The following is a 22268-nucleotide window of genomic DNA, read 5'->3' on the forward strand; positions in this document are numbered from 1 at the left end:
TGCTATATAGACTTATAGGTGAGAAATCTGTTATATGATCTATCAAATATAAATATTTCTTAAAATATAGTAAATCTAATTATAAGTTCTACTTTGAATTAAGAACAGATCCTTTCTAGATCTTTAAAAGATGTGTCCATGCTTACCTTTCTTTGAATTTAGTTAGAGACTCTGTCAGTAGGATTATGGTGTCCTATCTCAGGGTAGCATAAACTAGTGACAGAGAAGCTGAACAGAAGGATGTATCATTTATACTGTTTTAAAGATATTCTGCTGAATAACATGGACAATAAGTAGTCCTCTCCATTATGTGCATGAGCCCAGTAGTCCTGGATATTCATGAGAAGCAGAAAACTCCGCCCACCAGCTGATTGGCAGTTATTTATCCATGTTGTATATAGGCAGTCAACTGGCAATAAGCAGCTGGGGGGCGGGGGGAGGGATGTGGTAAGAATCAGATTCTCCTGCATATTAGGAGAACGGCTGAACAGAATAATGTAAGTAATAAACTGATCTGTTCAGGATATTTGCCACTGGTTTATGCTGCTCTAATTTGAGACACCATAAACCTAGTGATAGATTCCCTTTAAGGACACCAATATCTATATATGGCAACTTGCTAGCAAGATCCTTATCAGGCTGCAATTCACATTACAACCACTTGGTGGTCACATAAAAACACATATACAGTAGCATAGACACCTCCCAGCAGACAAACAAGAAATCATGTTTCTTCTGGGCCAGGGGTGTGCTAGGCAAAATAGACTAATGAGCTATCCTAAGGATCAGTGGTGGATTAAATGTACCCCAGGCCCTGTGCCCCCCCCCCCCCCCCCCGACATGGGACCCTAGAGTGACTAGCTGGCTTGCATCAGTGTACCCTCAATGTGCATTCTCTATATAGTAGATGGCGCCCTCTGTGCATCCATCCCCCATATAGTAGGGATATGGATGATAGCTCCTTAGTCTGTTTTGCCTGGATAGCCCCTTTAAGCTGGCCATCTTATACTATTTATCTCTGAATATATTGAGCCAAGCAGAAAGGTAAGGAACCACACATCTGAACTCCGTTTTGACTATTCTGGTATATAATTTTCATGTAAGTGAAAAAAACATATTCCGTTCCCATCTTTTACCTCTGAATAAAAAATAAGTGTAACTCTATTGGCCAGAGATACTGTTGATTAGGTGGTAAAGTTGCAATAACAGCTCATAGTGATATGAGATATAACATGGATCTCTGCTCTTGATAAACTTTACATAGTGTTGTCTTCAGTGCAGATGTATCTACTATTTCTTTCCACAAGTTTCATTTAACGACTCAAAATTCTCACAATACAAATCACAAAATGCAAGAAAACCCCTCAACAGGCTGCAATACACATCACAACCACTGGGCGGCCACATATAGACACATGTAGCAGAAACAACTCCAGACAGAGTATCAGTTTTTTTTTCCCAAAGCTTGTCATCCCATGAATTAAGGAAGGACACATCTTTACTGTGAGGATAATTGTATCACGTACAATAAGTAATCTTATACATATACGTGTATGTATAGTGTATACACTATAGTGGGTGGCGATCACTTGATTTCGTGATCCACCCCACACCAGTGTTATTGACGTGACTTGTATATATGCGTCCTCTGAACGTCAGACTGTCATGGATATGGTAGGTCTCCCAGGCACTACAGTAGGCTGCCAAAAACATTTAATCACGAAGCACACAGGAAAGGAAGAACTGACAAAGAAAGGGTAGAAAAGAAACAAAGACGCCGTAGACCAGTAGGAAACATTAAGAAAGTAAGCAAATCCAGTAAGTGGGCAACAGATTGTTGAAAGATGAGCAAGGGACCCTGTGTGGAAGGCAAGTTGAGCTGCAATTCACACGTCACCGTCCGTCTTAATGATGTGAAAAAGCGTGACGTTGAAGAGCACCTGGTGTCCATTGTTCCAGGCATAGAGGGCACGGTCCCGAGCATTGTAATCCAGCATTGATATGTGAAAGTACTGATTGTGGAAGGGGATGTCCATGTATTCGTATGAAGAGGACTTGGTTGAATAGGAGTAGTAGACCTTGGCACCGGTGAGATGGTTATTGGTGACGTACAACGTACCACAAATCATGAAGGACTCTCCAGCACTCCTTTTGGGGTATCCTGTACTCCAGCTCTTAACAACTTCTAGTGTGTCTTGTCGAAGTTGGCTTATAACGATATTCCCGGCATTCTGGTTGGTAGCATAAACAGCCCACAGCCCAAACTCATCGGCCATCAAGTCAATATCGGAATAGCCGCCCCAAGTGTAAGGGTAGACATTGTTGAAACCGGCATTGTCCAAGCTCCGTTGGGCCAGGATTTTCCCTGTATTGAAGCTGTACTTTATGATGATGTTGCTCTGATACTTGTTGAAGAAGAGTGAACCGTTGTAAACCAGGTGACTAGTGCCGGCCCATTTAACTGGTAAGGTGTAAGTCCTGGATTCGGCTCCAGTGACAAAATCTGCCAGTGATTTATACTCCCGAACTATTTTGCTTGTTGTGAATCCTTCCATATACCACACCTATCAAGAAAATAGATCCAATTCTTATTAACCCACACTGGTATATGTATTTCCATCTACACATGAGGAGAGCTCCTTCACCGGCCTACTGCCGTTTCATGCCCTCCAGAGCTTTGTCAAGGATGCCTTGACAAAGCGTCGGAGGGCATGAAACGGATGCAGGCCGGTGAAGGAGTGCTCCTCATGTGTCCTGCTATGCGTTTTAATCAATAAAGGTGGATATATGGTGAGTGTCGCTAAGAATCTTTTTTATTATCTATATGATGGACTGATATGACAAGCTGAGCACCACCTACACCGTTATACTGTACCTATGGGGGGGAATTAACTCCTGATCTGCGGAGCCCTGTAGTGCCGGTGTCTTTCCCTGCTAAGAGACTTAGAATGGGGGATAACAAGCTGATAGCGGGGGGTTCAACTGATGGGTTAAAAAACTCAGAAATGTTAGGAGGTCCCATAGAGGATAAGATGTGCACTAAAGTGGTAAGTGCTCCTCAGGGACGACCGAGTCCCCATTCTAAGGATGAGTGGGGGTAGGACCCCTTACAATCAGCTTGTTTTCCTTATCCTATTAATAAGAAATGTGAAACTGAGATAGGAATACCTGGGAACCTGTCATCCCCATGCTGTCTTCCGATAATCGCTTCATCAATGATCAATCAGTGATCAGTCGACATGCACGAGTTGATTTAAAGCATGACCTAAAATCCTGATAACAATAGTAATGGTCTGGTGCCAATAGGAGCAGTGGTTTCCCCTATGGACCACCCTGACGATCTAAAGTTTGTCTGGGCATCCCCTCCCGCTCCTCCCTACTTGATGTCTGTGCATGTAATAGCAGAGACAGCGAGTAGGGAACGAGGAGCAAGTGAGCGCTTACCTGACAGGTCGGCACTTACTTGCTCTGAAATATCGAGCCATCTAATATGGCCCTAAGACTTTTTGATTTTGATTTTTGATTCTTGACTTTTTGTCGATTAGAGATGAGTGCAATTTGAACATGCTTGACTCCAATCTTTCGGTATTTGAATTCTGGTGGCTGAAGTAGTTGGATGCAACCCTAGGGAGTCTGAGAAAACGTGGATACAGCCTATGGCTGGAAGCGTGCTTGAGTTGCTCTCTATTCTAGTGCCCCACTTGCTTGGAAAAAACTGATAAAGTACTAGGTAAAAAAAAAAATTTAAGATTAAACCAATCAATGGCCGGATCGGTTTCGCATGGCTTATGGCTTTGGGTGGTCTCCAATGGTTTCTGCCTGCTTGACTGGCTCTGATTGATAGAGCTCTCCTTATGCCCAAACAAGAAGAGATGTATGAAGCAAGGCTGATGGGGAGGAAAGAAGCTATGGGGGATGAATCTGACAATCTTGTAAGAGAGGTGTTAGGGCAAACAAATACATTATCATAATCATGTATATGGTCTCTGCAGCAGGTATATGTAGGAACACCAGAAAATTAAGTGGCAAATGTTTAATCGGTCCAGAAATGAGTATTTTGACCCTGACCTATCAGTATATCAAGCATGGAGACATATGTACAACCTCCCTCTATTCTCCCCACTCTGTGTGTATGAGACCAAGATGGTGCTATAGACTTACAATATGCAACTATCTAGGTCATGTGACAAGAAGTCGGGAGACTTGTGCTTATGATTGTTCAGGGAATTAACACAGATCTCGACCAATCAAATAGTCTCTGACTGGCCCGGATTGGTGCTCGGAGGAGCAGTGCTCCTAACAGCACAACTAACAGTATGATACTAGGGATCTATCAGCAGGTTAGATTTGTCCAATCTGCTGATGGTTCTCCTTTAAAGGCTATGGGGGAGATTTATTAAACATGGTGTAAAGTGAAACTGGCCCAGTTGCCCCTAGCAACCAATCAGATTCCACCTTTCATTTTTCAAAGAGTCTGTGATCAATGAAAGGTGGAATCTGATTGGTTGTCAGGGGCGACTGAGCCAGTTTCACTTTACACCTTGCTTGATAAATCTCCCCCTATGTCTTACAGACTTACTAAGAACGATTTATCTCCCTCTTGGCAAGAGATGGACTTCTATAGAAGTCTATGGGACTGTCTTCTTCTTCTACTGATTCTAGTGGTCAGTGGGGTGTGAACACCTAGACCCCATCCAATCAAAAGGTTTGATGTCTTTATGTCTGCTCTACCCTAACCTACAGTTACATCATGGACATGTCACCATAAATATTTAAATGCCTTTTGATGTATACCGGCAATGGAGACCATAAATGTTATGTGCATGGGGCCTTAGATACCATATTTAGTATGTCTACTCTTCCATGCATTGCTCTCCATGCTTATGAACTCTTCTATAACATACCCGATTATTTTTCTCAGATGCTACAGGATCCGTCATCCAAGCTCCAAACCGTGGGCCCGATGCCTTTATCGTCACAGGTCCGGTGATCTTCATGAGCTTCCCACACGCTAAAACAAAAACCAAATTATCGTAGTTAGAAAACAGGACATAAAACTGAGCTTAAATAGTTTTGATAAGAAAATAATCTCCCCAATTTAAAGGGGTATTCCAGCTCTAGAGTAAAAAGTAATATCCTGCTGGGACAGGGAATACAAAAACATACTTCCATAGCCCCTGTACCCCGATGCTCCCCCACAGCTCCTGTTCTCATCTTTCTGGTCCCTAATCTTCTTTATCCTTCCTGTTTTCAAGACAGGTTCTTAGTTTTAGGACCTGCTGCCTCGGCCAATCATTGGCTGCAGTGGTGTTCTTCCCAGACAGTGACTGGCTGAGGTGGCAGGTCCTGCTCCTAAGCCCTTGTCTCAGTAGATTGTGGGACTGGACCGGGGTGAATGGGAACCATGTGGGAGCAGTGGGGGACAAGGACTAGGTAAGTTAAGTATTTTTCTATCCACCTTCAGCAGCACATTTAATTTTACTCTAGGGCCAGAATACCCTTATTAAAGTGGTACTCCAGTGATTGTTTTTTTAAATCTGGTGTCAGAAAAGTTATAAAGATTTGTGATTTACTTCTATTTAAAAATCTCAAGCCTTCCAGTACTGATCAGCTGCTGTATGTCCTGCAGGACGTGGTGTATTCTTTCCAGTCTGACACAGTGCTCTCTGCTGCCACCTCATGTCAAGAACTGTCCAGAGCAGCAACAAATCCCCATAGAAAACATCTTCTGCTCTGGACAGTTCCTGACATGGACAGAGGTGGCAGCAGAGAGCACTGTGTCAGACTGGAAATAATATACCACTTCCTGTTGGACATACAGCAGCTGATAAGTACTGTAAGACTTGAGATTTTTAAATAGAAGTAAATGACAAATCTCTATAACTTTCTGACAACAGTTAATTTTAACCCCCCCCCCCAAAAAAAAACAAAAAAAAAAAAAAAAACAACCCCTTATAACTCTTTTCAAGCAAAGATCCTTCTTGCACATCATGACTGCAAATGGCCATATGAATTTAGTACGAGAATTTAGTGTGGAACAAAACTGGACACTGCATTAGGGTATGTGCACACTGATGAATTCCGCATGGATTCCGCATCAACATTCCATCCATAAAAAAGGAGCAGTCGTGGCTCCCATTCATTTCTCTAGTATTTCTGCGTATTAGTGCACACAACGGAAATTTCTGTCTGCATTCTGTGCAGATGCCGCGTTTCACCTGGACAGGTTCATTCTTTTGGCAGATTCCACTAGAAGAATCCTATAGAAGTTAATGGGGCTTAAATTCTGCTAGAAATTCTGCTTGAATTCCGCTTGCATTCCGTTTGAATTCCGCTCCTTTTCTGCTCCTATTCTGCCAGAGCAGAAAATAAGAGGAATTTTAAGCAATAATCTTTCCTTTTCAATTCCTTGCGGAATCCGTGAGAATTCCTCAGTGCGCACATACCCTTATTTATTACAATAATTCTGCTGCTACCTATAGATGGCACTAGAGAGACAGTTTTCTTTTTTTTCTCGAGTAGAGCTAATTTGCATACATTTTTCATGGAGCTTTTCCTATGAGTTATCCTACACCAGCTTGTTCTCTGCAAGGAAAAACAGTAACTACTAAGAGGTGCAAAATGTATGTTTGCTTTACCAAGGCATCTAGTATGAAAACAAAGCAACTTCAAAAGCTGTCTTAATAAAAAATCTCATAACCTACTGTTTCTACGCCTTAGACCTACAGTATGCATTTACATAGTAAAACAATAGAAGCATGTTGTTACAAAAAGAGCAGACAAGGGATGAGAGAAGCAGGTGCTGCAACCTTACTTGTCCAATAGTCTGCAGGGAAATTATGTGCAACAACTTTGGGTGGGAAACTGGCAAGAATGCTGTGGAAGGACTGTGATGAACAGACCAGGGAAGCAATACATTCTGGGAATTGTAATGTAATGTCCCAGCACAGGTGTGCCACTAAGTATTTTATGCACCTGGGCAAAGTAACTCACTCAGGTTCCCACAGTGGGATATGGTCAAAGTGTATTCTGAGTTTTCCCCACTAGGTGTCACTACTGTGTTTTCTGTATGTTTTATAGTGTGCACAGCTGAAGGAAGCATTGGGTTAATTGTATTTGTGTTTTCTTCCAATCACGGGTGTAGACCTGTTTCCCTCCCTTCTCTGTCCTATCTTTCTTGCACCACACAGCCCCACCAATCACTAGAAGGTTTAGTTTTGCCCCTATAAAAGGGAGGTTAGTTCCTGTTGGGAGGGTCTTCTAGCTTCAGTCACCATAGAGAGCAAAACAGAGCCAGTTCCTGTTGCAGTGAAATCAGGGCCTGGCTCAGGCCAGGACCCTTGTCAGGCACCAAGAAACAGATTTATTTCTTATGCAACTAACTACTGCTAGCACGCAGTGCTAGACCCCTCAGGAGGAAAGGACGTCTCTGAGTATCCCCTTGTCCACACCAGGGATACTCTCAACAAGACACAGGGCAGCATACCTAAATTAGGTACTGACTCCAATAGGACAAAGCTGCTACTTGCCTACGTATTCTACTGTAACAAACGGCTGTTCTGAAAAGTTTCAGGAAGTCTGCTTGACCCAGCGCAGGGACCTGGGACCTCGTATTCCGACACTATAGGGCATAAGGCAGTGAGATCCAAGTTATCTATACGTGAGTACGAGTACCTTCTTCTCCAACTACGCTATCCTGGCAGAGTACAGAGCTACCTTGGACAGTGTCCTCAAGATGCTCCTCTACTCTCACTTCTACAGTTACTGCTTCTTCTACCTCTTGCCTGCACCTGCAGTTACTGAACCTAATTGTCGCATTGCACTGAATAAGTTAAGTAAACGGACGTTATCCTGGTTAAGCTGCTTGCCTCTGCCTATCACTCTGCACCAGTACATCAGGTTACCCTTGGGTTATCCAAACCTGTGGAAGCGGAGCCTGTCTGACCGGGGTGGGTACCAACGCCACTCCAGGCTACCATGACAAGTGTCCAAGTGACCCTACACCCACCTTGCAGCCACATCACCGCCAAAGCTACCCTGCCCAACGGCAACCCCATACTGCTTCACCGCAGTAGTACTGAGCAACTGCTCAACCAGGAGGTAAAAGGCAGAAAGGTAAGCAAAGCTATTTTACCTTTTATTACCTTATGTTGGAGTACCCCTTTAAGTTATATTGCCCTCTGACCTTTACATCTTACCTACCAAATGCTACCCAATAAAAACAAGCCTACAAATAACATGTAGGTAAAACCGGGAATATATTTTCCTTCCCACTAGAGGAAAGATCATTTGCATACTCTTCCTCCCCGGGGATCATGGCCTGTAAGATTCTTTACACTATCTGGATCTCCTCAATAAGAACCAAAATCCCCCAGAGCTGCAATCTTCAATATATAGTTAGTTGTTTATTTACTGTTTACACGATTGCGTGTTTTTGCTCTTTGGCTTTTTCATGGGGTTCTCCTCTTTGTCGATTTCACCCGCAGAGTGTGCCGAAACGATATAAGAAAAAAAAAAACACAATAAAATGTATGCAGTCATGAGTGCGCTGTGTGAATAAGAATACAGGCATTTGCATTCAGCAGCATCGATACTAGCGGTAAAAAGATGTCCCGCTTGAAAGGGGCCCGACGGTTCTCCATCCTTACATGACTGCTTCAGAATCATCACCACAGGCAGCAAGTCAAACAAGGCGTTGCTTATTGTTTGTCCTTTTCCCCACAGGCCACCGGTAATGGAGAATAATTTGTGTAAAATAATCCTGATTATCTTGGTGGCTGCTTTCATTTAGAGCACAGAGACTCCCCACAATGCTCAGCGAACACGGAGGCAGCTCCAGCACAGCAGCCCAAGACTTTAATGATTAAATGGCAGATTTTCATTACTATATTTTCGACCTAATCAGACCTGAGTTCCTAGTGGAGTGACAACCCTGCCCCCCCCCTTCTTCAAAGTGCTTCCCTACCTTTGGTAATAACAGAGGATATTTAGAAAATAAATGTCATCCGAGCAATCTCCGAGACGCATTAAACACTTAATCTCCTGCTGTGTACAGAAATTAAGCAGGCATGTCTATTTTATTACAGCGGGATTCCTGTTTCTTCTGTGTCTTTAGCGTATGCCCCAAAAGTTTTAATGCAATTTCATAGGAGAGCAATCATAGCTGTTCAACAGAGGAAATAAATGAACTGTTCAGTCAAGTTTTTTTTTTTTTTTTCTTTAGGTTTTTGGAGGCTAAATGCAAAACCGACTCTTGTATAACGTGACGGCTGGAGAGAGAGAAAGAGAGCAAACGTTCTATTGGATAAAGTGTATAATGCTGCTAATAATGCTTCTAGGGTGGAGATTAGAGAGGAGCCAACCAAATTTCCTGATCCGAGATTCGTTCTGAACTTTGCAAAAAGTTTGGTTCGGTACCTATTTGAACTTTTGGCAATGTTTGAAACAAGTTTGGAAAATGGGAAGGCGTACATCTAGAAATTCTCACCTGTCTGAGCTCCCCCTGAGCTCCGGGTCTCTGGTGCCTCCAGCCGTCTCCATTAGAGTTGAATGAATCTCTGAAAATCCTAGGTTCGATCGAACTCGAACTTTCCCGAGCCTGGCGCATTAGATTGCTGATGCCTTCCCGGTCCAGGGGGAAGGAGGAGAGTGCCCGGGTACAGCCTGGAATTCCTGGATTCAGCCTATTACCTAGACTGAATCCTGGAATTCTAGGTGGTCCCCGGGCACTCTCCTCCTTCTGGAGACCTTGAAGACATCAGCACTCTAATGCGGAAGGTCCGGTTAGGTTTGATTTCGATCGAACCTAGTTTTTTCCGATGTTCTATCAAGCCTAGCCTCCAACCCATTCAGCTCAGAAGCCCTCTCAGCCAATCACTGGCCATGGTGCTGTCCCATCTCAGTCAGTGATTGGCTGAACAGGATATTGTGAATTTGAGGGGGATACCGGACACTGGAGAGGAAGGACACCAGAGGAGCATGGACAGGTAAGTATAGATGAGAAAATTTTACTGCACTAAAAAAGCCATGCTGTGTAGTTATTGGTTGTATCTACAGAACAGTAATGTTTTTGCTGTTTTCTTGCTCTGTTAATTCCTATTATTTTTAGAGATGAGCCAACTTGCCGACAGTTTGGATTTGCAGGAACAGGAACGATCAGCATTTGAATCTAGGCTAAGCAGACTCCAGAGACTTCACAGTTGTCCTGCGCTGCACAGTGGAATACCTAGACTTTCCGTAACTTTGTTCCACTGGGGTCAGTTCCTGTGACTGCTGAGGTAACTGACCTGCACTTTTAGAGATGTTCCTGGCATGGACAAAGTGATCCCTGTGTGGAGTTACCTTATTCAGGTGCAATAAAGGTTTAGGGGCCCATACCAGGTCACTACATATGTATTTTATGTTTGTTAATTGGCACCCATAGAAGTAAATAAGCCCATACCATACATGTGCCTCTATTTTTACACACTGACATGTTTCCTTTTGGATTCATATTCCTCCTTAGAACAATGTAGTAGAGTAATTCGGAGCCATAGGGATTCTCTGTCCCACTGTACGGGCTCCATGAACGATGCAAAGCTGTGTACATTAGACCTGGGAGGCTGAGTGCTTTCAGAGCTTTAGGATTACTACACGAAGTGAAGTAGATTACAATGAAATCTAAAATGGTACGACGTATAAGAACTAGAGATGAGCGAACCGGGTTCGGGTTCAAGACGATCCGAACCCGAACGTTCGGCATTTGATTAGCGGTGGCTGCTGAACTTGGATGAAGCTCTAAGGTTGTCTGGAAAACATGGATACAGCCAATGACTATATCCATGATTTCCACATAGCCTTAGGGCTTTATCCAACTTCAGCAGCCACTGCTAATCAAATGCCGAAAGTTCGGGTTCGGATCGACTCGAGCATGCTCCAGGTTCGCTCATCTCTAATAAGAACCCATCTCCATAGCCTAAATACAGGATGAGGGGGAAAGATTTGATTGAGTCAGCCATCAGATTCATTTCCGAAATGATGCCTGATTTAGGATTTGTACAAGAGCAGGGACTTTTTTTTTTTGTCCAAAAAAAGGAGTCCCTGCTCCTGTACACACAGTGGGGTGGCATACACTGTACTCTAGGCCTGACATACAGCACTTGGACCAGCAAATGTAGTGAGTGCAAGCAGAATTGTTGTCCCAACATATTGGATATTAAAAGGGTATTCCGGCATTTTTTTCTTTTTAAATCAACTGGTGTCAGAACATTATATAGATTTATAATTTGCTTGTATTTACACATTTTAAGTCTTCCAGTACTTATCATCTGCTTTATGTCCTATAGGAAGTGGTATATTCCTTCCAGTCTGACAAAGTGCTCTCTGCTGCCGCCTCTGTCCATGTCAGGAACTGTCCAGAGTAGCATCAAATCCCTATAGAACATCTCTCTTGCTCTGGACAGTCCCTGACATGGACAGAGGTGGCAGCAGAGAGCACTACTGGATGTCACACTGGAACGAATACACCACTTCCTGCAGGACATGCAGCAGCTGAAAAGTACTGGAAGACTTGATATTTTTAAATAGAATTAATCTGTTAAACTTTTCAAAACCAGTTGATTTGAAAGAAAATGTTTGCCAGAGTACCCCTTTATCTGATCAGTGAGCTATACAGTGTAAAGGAGCAGGGACAGTTGACAGGAGTCCCTGTTCCTGTGTTTACTTTGCTGTTGTAAGTAAACAAAGAAAGGGACTCTGCTGCTCTATGCAGATCACACCCATGGAATGATTCACATTCATCTGACTGTTCTGCAAACCCCACAGTATGTCCAGTACACAGATAATAAGGAGAGCCTAGTCTTACTCAGTTTTTTCATGCACTCTCTCAGACGAGTTTCCAGGCCCAGAACCCGTTGGTGCAGCTCTTCATAGTCGAACGCTCCGATCTCCTGCTGAATGTTGGTGAGAATGCCGGTAAGATTCCGGATCTCCTCCTTGAACTGTGTGATCAGCCGAGCGTCTGTCTTATACTGCTCCAAGACTGGGATCAGTGGCTGCAGTTCATCCATCTTTTCTTTCAGATCCTATAAGAGACCAGTCACCATCATATTGTTATTAACTCTTAGGAGATATGTACGATATGTAGTTATATTCAGCATGGGCTAAAGGAACAGTCAATCATGTAGAAAACTCTTATTTTTGACATCAGAAAAGTTAAATCCTGCAAGTTTATTGGGTCATGTTACAATCCAACAAGTAGTATGCACAGGAGTCACCAGTAGAGATGAGCAAACCTTGAGCTTGCTTGGGTCTCATCCGAACCCTAGCATGCGGCATATGATTACCAGTGACCAGTGAAGAAGTTGGATGCAGCCCTAAGCCTCCCTGGAAATCATGGATACAGCCATAGGCCATAGGCTATATACATGTTTTCCCAGACTCCCTAGGGCTGCATCCAACTTCTGCAGCCACTGGTAATTCTAGGTTCACATTAAGTTTTTGCAATCGTTTTTTTTTTGCAAAAAAATCTGAGTTATCTCTGATCCTGGGTATTGCACACAGTTGCTAATAGTAAAACAAAATCAACACCTGACATGTATGAAGTGGACTCTAAGCTTCTGAGACTGCTCAATACTCCCCATTCAGAATTTTGACATTCATGCACAGTGTTATTACCAGAATAATTTTAACAGCAGAAAAGAATGATCAATCTCATATATCTGTCCGTGTTTCAAGAACATAGAAATATGCTTGTATTCTCCAGTGCAAAGTGTCATAGAGGTGTTTTCCAGGGGCGTTACTACCACTGTAGCAGACATAGCAGATGCTATGGGGCCTGCCGCATAGGGGGCCCCATGGCTGGCTCCTGTAATACACTGGGCCTTCTGAGCTGTCATCATTTGCACAAGCCAGTGGCCTCCCGGGGTTTAACTGAAAGCACTCCTGACCAGCGCTTGCAGTTATGACTATACTTGAAGGTCTAGTGGTCAGTCAGGAAGGGGGAGGGGTCCAATTCATAGCTAGCTATGGGGCCAAGCCATTTCTAGTTACGCCCCTGGTGTTTCCTAACTCCTGAACTGCCCAGGGCTGTAATGCCTCCTTGCTCCCCCTCCCATCCTTGTTCCTGGTTGGGGCTCAGCTTTCAACTGACTGTCAATCAAGCATGGATTGGGAGGAATAGGAGGGGGAGGGAGTAGACAGTCCATATTACAGCACTTCAGGGGCTTGGGAACGCCTCTTTGACATAATAAAAGCATTTTTCTACATAGTGGAAGCACAGACAGATATATGAAGGTACCATGTGTCTCCTTGACCTAACAGGATCCAAAAGTGTCAGCAGCATGGAACGAGAATTGCAGCTAATAGATCCACTCTAAGGCTACATTCACTTGTTCAGGTTTTTCGGACTGTACATGACGTCTGCAATTGGCCACAATCTTGTCCGCAAAACAAATTAAAAATTAGCTCATAATGTATCCATATTGCATTCATAATTTCAGCAAAGAAAGGGGAAGGTGATAGTTAACCCTCTCCCACCGCCCCACTGTTAAATAACGTTGCTGCAGCCTATGCCCAAAGCTGCAGCGATGTTAATTAACAATCTAGGATGACACAGGCGCAGGAGCTGCACTTGTGTCATCCGCAGCGGGTCCCAGCTATCAGTAATAGACTGCAGCATCTATAGGGCTCCAGACAAAGAATTCTCCCTCTACAGAGGGAGAATTCTTTGTACACTGTCCATCGGGGCTCTGCGAAGTGATCGCAGAGCCCTGATGGTAGCCATGGAAACCGGAAGCCTCAGGCCAGCGGGGGTGGGGGGGAAGGCTGGGCGTGCGGGGAGCGTGCCCATGAGCTCTGTCCCCTCCGCTCTCTCCCCTGCCGCTGTTACAAGATAGTAACAGCCGCAGGGGACAGTGGAGAGGGGGCAGACACAGGGTCATCAGCTTATGGGATCATTATGATCCCATAAGCTGATGTCATTGAAGAATCAATCGTGAAAGGGTTAAATAAGTGAATAAGTAAATAAGGGAATAGTTTAACACCATTACTCATCTGTAACATTACAGACGTTTCTCCTGTAAAAAACAAACAAAAATAAACGGATCCGCAAAAATTACGGATGCTCCCAAAGACTTCTATGGGACAATCTGTCCTGCAGTTGTGATTCTTACTAGAGCTTGTCAGCAATTTTTGAACTGTCAGAAGCCCCATAGACTTGCATTGTAATACACTTACAATACAAGTCTATGGCACTTCTGGCGGTTTCATACTTTTCTACAAATAGCATAAAAGATAAGCCAGAGTCCTTTGTCTTGTTGGATATTTGTAGAATTGCTCTTTACCATAATTAATAATGTTATTTTTGTCCTTTATTTAATAACAGGCTAAGCCATGTAATTTATGACGGCGCTGTCACAACCCATATCGACTCGCTCTTTGATAAATTACTTTGTACGGTTTATTTTCAGCCATTAATTACATTAGAACTCGCATATGGATACAAATGAGTCACCCGTGGACAGGAGTAATAGTGTAACCCTTGTTCCCTATGGCTCTCTTACCTGAAAGTGACGCGTAAGAAGTGTTTTACGATCTTCTTCAATCTGCCTGAACTTGGACCTGAGGCCTTTCATCTGGGTCTCCATCTTCTGCACATACTGGAAATCCCTCTGTGTGCGCAAGTTCAGCACTTCTATGGACTGCGACATGTTCTGCACCTGAAGAATTGGGACAGCGCGTTCAATAATTTTATTTTAATGAAAAGTAACGGCTTCATTTTCTAACACAATAAGTAAGGCCATGTTCACACAGTGTAAGTTTTGTATTAATCGGGATTAATATAAAACTTACGGGCACTGCATTCTGAGGGAATCCTGGCCGGAGAATCCCGGGGGAGATTTATCAAATATGGTGTAAAGTAAAACTGGCTCAGTTGCCCCTAGCAACCAATCAGATTCCACTTAACACCAGTTTAATAAATCTCCCCCATAGTATACACTCCGTGTAACAGCCGCACAGAAAACTGACATATCAGTTTTGTGCTGCCTCTATTCATTGAATAGCGGTCGCAGAAGCCTGACAGTGCACACAATGGAGAATGCAGCACCGGACGCACTCTCTATTGTTAGCTATGGTAAATTGGGATGCGGGCGCATCCCAAATTAAGTTCATCCAGCCGGTACTGCAGGATAATCTTCCGGGTTACAGAATGGCCGGTGTTTCACGCAGTGTAAACCCGGCCTAAAGCCGACAATGCAGATGGATGAGGTTCACAATAAATACTTTACATGCAGATATTAGTTGATAAAGTGGTAAAACCATTGAAAGGTTTGATGTAATAAACAGAGCTTGTATATTTGTTTTAATCTATCAAGGACATTAATGGAAGGAAAAAAAAAATTAAAATCAACTGGTGTCAGAAAGTAATATGGATTTGTAATTTACTTCTATTTAAAAATCTCAAGTCTTCCAGTATGTCCTGCAGGAAGTGGTGTATTCCCTCCAGTCTGACACACTGCTCTGTGCTGCCACCTCTGTCCATGTCAGGAACTGTCCAGAGCAGGAGAGTGGATTTGCTACTGCTCTAAACAGTTTCTGACATGGACAGAGGTGGCAGCAGAGAGCACTGTGCCAGACTGGAGGGAATACACCACTTCCTGCAGGACATACTGGAAGACTTGAGATTTTGAAATAGAAGAAATTTACAAATTTGTATAACTTATTGTCACCAGCTGATCTGAAAACTTTTTTCGCGCCATTCGGAGTACCGCTTTAACTTTCATACAGCAGCCAACGGACTCCCCATTTGACCTTAATGGCCATGTGTATAGTTCTGCTTTACCTACAATTATTGAGTGCTTGAGTGGATGTAGCACCCCCCCACCCCACACACACACACACACACAAAGCTCTATTTGACATTGTCATACCGAGGTATAGCAAAGCTCTGCTATTACTGAAGCTGCTTGTTCCCCCTTTGCAGTGTAAGCAGAGAGAATGGCTTATGTTCTTCCTCCCCCCAGTAGGTTTGCTAGCTAAATGATGCCCCGGGAAAACCTAAGCCTACACAAATCCATTGAAATTACCAGGAATTGTATTGATTACTAATAAAATGTCATCTGATTATAATTACAGTCACAATTATAGGAAAACATTATGTAGGTAAACTAATAAAACACAAGCAGTTACAATGCATATGACTTTTATTGAGCACATTGTGCAAACATCCACAGAGCAGGGAGAAAAAGTCAAATAAACTTCTATACTCTTGACTTCACCAAGAGCTAATGGACCAAATGTATTCAATGTAATGTGTGTTTAGTTGTTTAGTGTTAATAAGCGTTATTTTGGTGCGAATTATGCAAGTCCCGATAAAATATTGATATTTTTTTCCCCATTTTATTCAAAATGTCTCTCATTTACTAAAGCATACAGGGGAAGATTTATCAAATATGGTGTAAAGTGAAACTGGCTCAGTTGCCCCTAGCAACCAATCGGATTCCATCTTTCATTTTCCAAAGAATCTGTGAGGAATGAAAGGTGGAATCTGATTGGTTGCTAGGGGCAACAGAGCCAGTTTCACTTTACACCATGTTTGATAAATCTCCCCGACAGTCTTTATTTCCTACCACTTTAATAAATCTGACACATTCTTATGGTACTTTTACACGGAGCGATAATTCGCCCGATTAACGATTTTGAATGAACAAAGACGGAACGATACATCATACGGAAAAAAAAAAAGATTGTGATTGTTCTGCGATCGCTTAAGCCTATCTCACACATAGGTGAAATCGTTGAAAGAATGTTCATACGGAACGATCTGCGAATTTTTTGCGAACGATCAACGATGATTTGAGAACATGTTGAAAGATCAAAATGAATGATTTCTCGCTCGTCGTTTGATCGTTCGCTGTGCTTACACGGAACGATTATCGCTCAAATGCGATCGTTATCGTGCAAAAACGAACGCTAATCGTTCCGTGTAAAAGGTCCATTAGACTGACTACACAACAGGTGTCAAACTCAGGTGCTCTAGCTGATACAAAACTACAATTCTCATCAACAGCTGGAGGGCCTGAGTTTGACACCCCTGGTCTACAACAGTCCAAAAAATTAGACAGTTCTAATAAATTTGGGACCAGTGTGATCTAAGTAAAATTCTCACTGCTAATTGTTTCATTAGGCTTATTAAAGCAAATCTGTATGTACCCCCCCCCCCCCCCCAAACCACGGGTACCATTGTGTTGCCACAGTCATTCCATTTACAGTCCCGGGGTCCAAGTAGACCCTGGTTCCATTCCATTTCCTAAAAACAAACTTTCAATCCAGAGGATTATGGATTCTTTCTTCTTGTTGCCTAGCCCCAGGGGCACGGCTAATAAGAAGGGTGGGCAGCAAGAACATAAAGGTGCCGTTTTTATGAAATAGACAGCACCAGGAGCTATTTAGACCCCGGCACCGGACAAGGAATGAACGCAGCAAGGCAATGGTACCAGCAGTTTAAGGGGTCGTGGGCGCCTACAGATCCACTTTAAGGGGCTCTGGACCTTTAATCCAGCTGCACAGGGAAATCTATTCTAGCTCAAAGCTGACGTAAACCTCCACTATGATTTCCGCTATTTTACTGTCATAATTTATAATACACTTGGTGGGCTGCTGCAGCCATGGTCCTTTTGTGATATGCCTTGCCTACTTTTTCAACTGTGGTGGGCAAGGCCAAAAAGTCACACATTTTTGAGCAGTTAAGCTTAAGTAAATGATAGATCCCTCCAAGGTCCTAAGGGTTCACTTACTTTTTATTTTATTTTTTTTATTTTTTACTTTCTCTGTATCAGGAGATGTTTATGCTAGATGTCTCTATGTTGCCACCCAGTGGTGGTGATGTGAGTTGCAACCTGATTTACTAACGTCATATTGTGCTGCATTTATTTGATGATAAATTGGATTTCTTAGTGAAATGTGTGGAGAGGGTGGACACATCTGTACAGCTACTAATAATAGGCTTATGATTGACATAATAAAAGAAGATTAGTTTGTATGCGGTGAATGTGGCTTCTTTCTAATCCATAAACCATCGCTGGAGGTCATCCCCATGTCCATACAGAGAGAATGGATGGCGCAATGTGAATATTATTAGAACTCAATATAATCTTCCCTGTTTAGTTCTTCTCCATCGGCTGTAAATAATCTGATATTTCCTCACCTGTTCCCTAATTTCTCTGGTCTGACATATCCTGAATTATTATCCCCCCGCTGTCTGTATCGCAGCTGTGCCAGAAAGCAGAGCAGCACCTGAGCTGCCAGAAACTTATTAACCATTTAGATTAGATAAAGGACAGCAGAGGAGGCTGATGGGATGACAGACAGCTTTTAGCAGGATTTTGAGGATGTTCTTATTAGATTTTCTTTTGCTGCAATTACCTTTTCTGCTGCTTATAAATGGGATTTAGTAATTCCCAGTTCACTTATATTTTATTGTACTCAATCGGGGAAAATCTATAGGAAAATATACTTTATCCAGATGTAAATTTAAGGGAAAATCTGATTAATAGAAAATAGAAAATAAGTCTATATATAATATAGTCTATATGTAATATAGTCTATAAATATTTTTTTTTTAAATGTTAAATATAAAGGGAGATTTATCAAACATGGTGTAAAGTGAGACTGGCTCAGTTGCCCCTAGCAACCAATCAGATTCCACCTTTCATTTTCCAAAGAGTCTGTAAGGAATAAAAATGGAATCTGATTGGTTGCTAGGGGCGACTGAGCCAGTTTCACTTTACACCATGTTTGATAAATCTCCCCCATAATGTTTAAAGCGAATGAACTATTAGTTAATTTTCTTAGTTTTGCCCGATCTATTACCGAGCAGCGGCCTGAGCTGAAGCACTTTAGGTGGGCCGGCCCACCACCAGTGGGAGGAAACCCCCGCCCTTCTATGATGCAGCTCCATTCATTCTAATGGAGTCACGTCATAGAGGGGCCTGGGTTTCCTTCCATTGGGGGCGGGCCGCCCCGCCTAAAGTGCTTCAGCTCGGGCTCGGTAATAGACCGGCGCTGTGTGCGGGAACCGGGCCCTGGTTCAAAAAAGGGACCGGCGCTGTGCTATTCATGTGCAAAACTGAAAGCGAATTTACTGATGGTACATTCGCTTAAATTTTTTTTAAAATTTATCATTATTTAATCAAGAATTTTTCCATTAACACTTTGATAGCTTACAAAATTACAAACGATCATAACAAAGCATATACCCTGAAAACCCTTCCCACTCTTCCTACCCTTCAATTAAGTGGAGCAGAAAAAGAACAATGTTTAACCCCTTAAGGACAGAGCCTAAAATGGCCTTAAGGACTGCGACAATTTTTAGTTTTGCATTTTCGTTCTGCATAAATTATTATTATTATTATTTTTTTGGTGGGGGGGGGGGGTCCGTGTTTAAGCAATGTACTGACATTTTATCTTTATTCTATAGGTCAGTCTAAATACAGCGATATGCGTGGTTACATAGCTTTTTAAATGTTTTTGTCAGGGCCCCTGGGAACAAAGAGACACAGGACAAGTGGGCCCTATAGCTAACACCCCCCACGCTGACCCTACCTACTTGCCACAATCGCCCTAAGATGGCAGCGAACAACTGGGCGGCGATCCTTGCACTCAAATAAGTGCAAACACAGACAAGACACAGTACAGGAACAAGGTACAATGACAGCAGACTAGGCAAAGCCACAAAAACACACAGAAGGACAGGACCAAGAAGGCAGACCAAACAAACGGAGGACGAAAGCCAGAGACGCAACAAGAAGAACAGGGAACAGTGCAAGGAACACAAAACCAAAAGACAAACACTGGAGAGAATCAGGCAAGGGGGATAAGGAAACCACGAAAACAGGCAGAATAGCAAAGGCTGGATCTAGCAGTAAAGACTAGATGAACAAAGCTATCAAGAGCCCAGAGTGAAGGGAGAGGCATAGGTATATGGGAACAAAAGTCCCGGATTCCAAGCTGAGGTATATGTGTTATATAATTTTATTATTTATGTATGTTTTATTTATAAAATGGGAAGGGGGGGGTGGCTTTGGGGCATTTTTAAAAACTTTTATTTATTTTTTTACACATTTTTAGTCCCTCTATTGGACTTTTACACACATGCAATAGATTTACTCACTTTACATACATTCAATATATTCACTGATCATGTACGCCCCTGGTCTTAAAGGGGTTAAGAATTTTTAGAGCCGCTACGGTCTCTGGTCCCCGGTCCCATGCCGATTCCCAGTGCAGAGATAGGACTTGGGACATGACGTATAAGGCTCACTCAACCAGTAAGCAGCAGGGGTGGGACACTGCTACAGCCGCTAGCTGGCTGAGCAGGCTTGGAACGTCATGTCCTATGTCTCGCGGCTAGGGATCAGAGATAGGAGCCGCGAATGGCTCGCACCAGCGATGAAGCTGAGGAGGTAAGTCTATGTTATTTTTTTCATTGTTAATTGTTTGCCAATTTCATTATTACAATTCTTCGCATACTTATAGAGTACATGGACGATGGTAATTACAATCGCAACTAACGACTTTCGTTCTGTGTATTATGTTGAATGGTTTTAGGACATTCGCAAAAGCTCTCATTTACAATTGTTTATAGTTAATCGGAGAATAGGACCCTAACATTTATCTGTATAGATGTATGTGAGGGTAAACACAGCTATCAGCCCTTACAGGTCAGGCACTCCAGATATGCAGTATTTGACAGATTCATGGACGGAGCTGCTGTAGAGCAAACTGCTGAAAAAGGATTTTGCTATCTATGATAAAAAAAATCAGATCACAGCTTCGGCAGCAGATTAATCCATGCCGACTCCTGTCTACTGTTTCAATGTCTGCAATGAGCACATAAGCATCAGAAGTGGAGGGTAGAACAATTAATTAAGGCATCTGGTCTGACGGGTCACGTTCTCCATCATGTGGACGGACGGGTGTGTGTGCGTCACTTAACTAGAGAAAGTCCAGTAGCATGGTAACAGCATCTCACTTAGGCGGAAATACGGAAAAAAGAAACTTTATTCCAGCATGGCAAACAGAGCGACGTTTCAACCTTATAGGTCTTGAGAAAGACCTATAAGGTTGAAACGTCGCTCTGTTTGCCATGCTGGAATAAAGTTTCTTTTTTCCGTATTTCCGCCTAAGTGAGATGCTGTTACCATGCTACTGGACTTGAACTATTTTGTCCCTACAGGACACAGGGACAGGTAACTTTTGCATCTATATAAAGTTTTTGTGCTTGACATTACACTTAGACCGGAGGGTCTGTGTGGGGAAGTGCTATAGTGTACATTTTTTATAATACTTAACTAGAGAAGAGATGGAACCAGGATGCACTATGGGAAGATGACAAGATGGCGGGGGCAGTGGGATGGGCAATGTTCTGCTGGAGACCTTGTGTCCTGGCATCATGTAGATGTTACTGTGACACTGACCACCTACCAACCATTGTACACACCAAGTCCCCCCCTTCAATGTCCAGGGGGCCACACTGAAGACATTGTACAGGACAAAGAGATGAAGGAGGTGACTTGGCCTCCAGACTCCCCAGATCTCAATCCGATCGATCATCTTTGGGATGTGCTGGAGGAACAAGTCCAGTCCATGGAGGCCGCACCTCACACCGCACAGGACTTACAGGAGGTTTTGGGGCAGATATTACAGGACTCATTCAGAGGCCTATGGTGTCCAGGACCAATCAGAGCTCAGTTTTGATGTCTTAATAACTGCTGGTAAAATTAAAGCTGAGCTGTGATTGGTTGCTATGGGCAACCAGACCCCTTTACTATTAGGGCAGCCAAATAACCTGTGTGCTTAAAGGGTTAATGTTGCGCTCGGCGTTGTCTGTGAGGCGGCAGGCAGAGGAGACGTATTGGCGCGCACTAATAAATACGTGGAGGTTGCTTTCTCCTTTACAGCTTTACGCCTCAGACTGTCACCTTCTGCACACTGAGATGTTACACGCTCTCGCACCGCTCCATTACACCAATTTCTGTCAGCGACGAGAGACTGTCTGCACTAGCCCAGACAGCGGCCTGTTCTCTATATCAGGGCTGTCTGAGGGATGGAATATGAGAGGCCTGCCATACTGATGGCTTAAAAGATTGATGGATTTTCTCCCCGGGCCCGGCTGTACGGCTTATTGGTAGCCTTATATTCATGTCTTGTAGGAATTGGACGCCTTACATAAGCTATGTAATAAGAAATCTATACCTGTCCTTATTCCGCAGTGACAGCTCATCATCCTC

At 43.1% G+C, this 22268-nt stretch overlaps 1 protein-coding gene across 3 annotated transcripts; it reads right to left on the minus strand.

The window, feature by feature from the left end:
* Window positions 1-1250: 1250 nt before the first annotated feature.
* Window positions 1251-21904, minus strand: OLFM3 (olfactomedin 3). 3 transcript variants are annotated; one of them, XM_069969004.1, is made up of 5 exons: window positions 21827-21904; window positions 14541-14696; window positions 11843-12062; window positions 4905-5011; window positions 1251-2564 (listed from the first exon to the last, which is right to left on the minus strand). In XM_069969004.1, exons 2-5 carry the CDS (start codon window positions 14685-14687, stop codon window positions 1887-1889), a joined length of 1152 nt encoding a protein of 383 aa, XP_069825105.1. In that variant the 5' UTR covers window positions 14688-14696; window positions 21827-21904; the 3' UTR covers window positions 1251-1886. The 3 variants fall into 3 exon arrangements, with proteins under 3 accessions (XP_069825105.1, XP_069825104.1, XP_069825103.1); XM_069969003.1 differs by lacking the exon at window positions 21827-21904 and adding an exon at window positions 21659-21736; XM_069969002.1 differs by lacking the exon at window positions 21827-21904 and adding an exon at window positions 21463-21613.
* Between the last annotated feature and the right edge of the window lie 364 nt (window positions 21905-22268).

The sequence above is a fragment of the Dendropsophus ebraccatus genome, chromosome 4 (assembly GCF_027789765.1).
Source record: "Dendropsophus ebraccatus isolate aDenEbr1 chromosome 4, aDenEbr1.pat, whole genome shotgun sequence".
Taxonomy (NCBI): Eukaryota; Metazoa; Chordata; class Amphibia; order Anura; family Hylidae; genus Dendropsophus; species Dendropsophus ebraccatus.

Bases quoted from the DNA above. Each gene is read 5' to 3' on its own strand.
- OLFM3 (XM_069969002.1), bottom strand. From the start codon at position 21,591: ATGATCGATCGGATTGAGATCTGGGGAGTCTGGAGGCCAAGTCACCTC. The intron at 14,697-21,462 runs GTAGGTGGTCAG...CCAATTCTTCAG, and splicing joins CTTGGTGTGTACAATGGTTG to GTGCAGAACATGTCGCAGTC. The intron at 12,063-14,540 runs GTAAGAGAGCCA...GGTCTCTTATAG, and splicing joins TTCTTACGCGTCACTTTCAG to GATCTGAAAGAAAAGATGGA.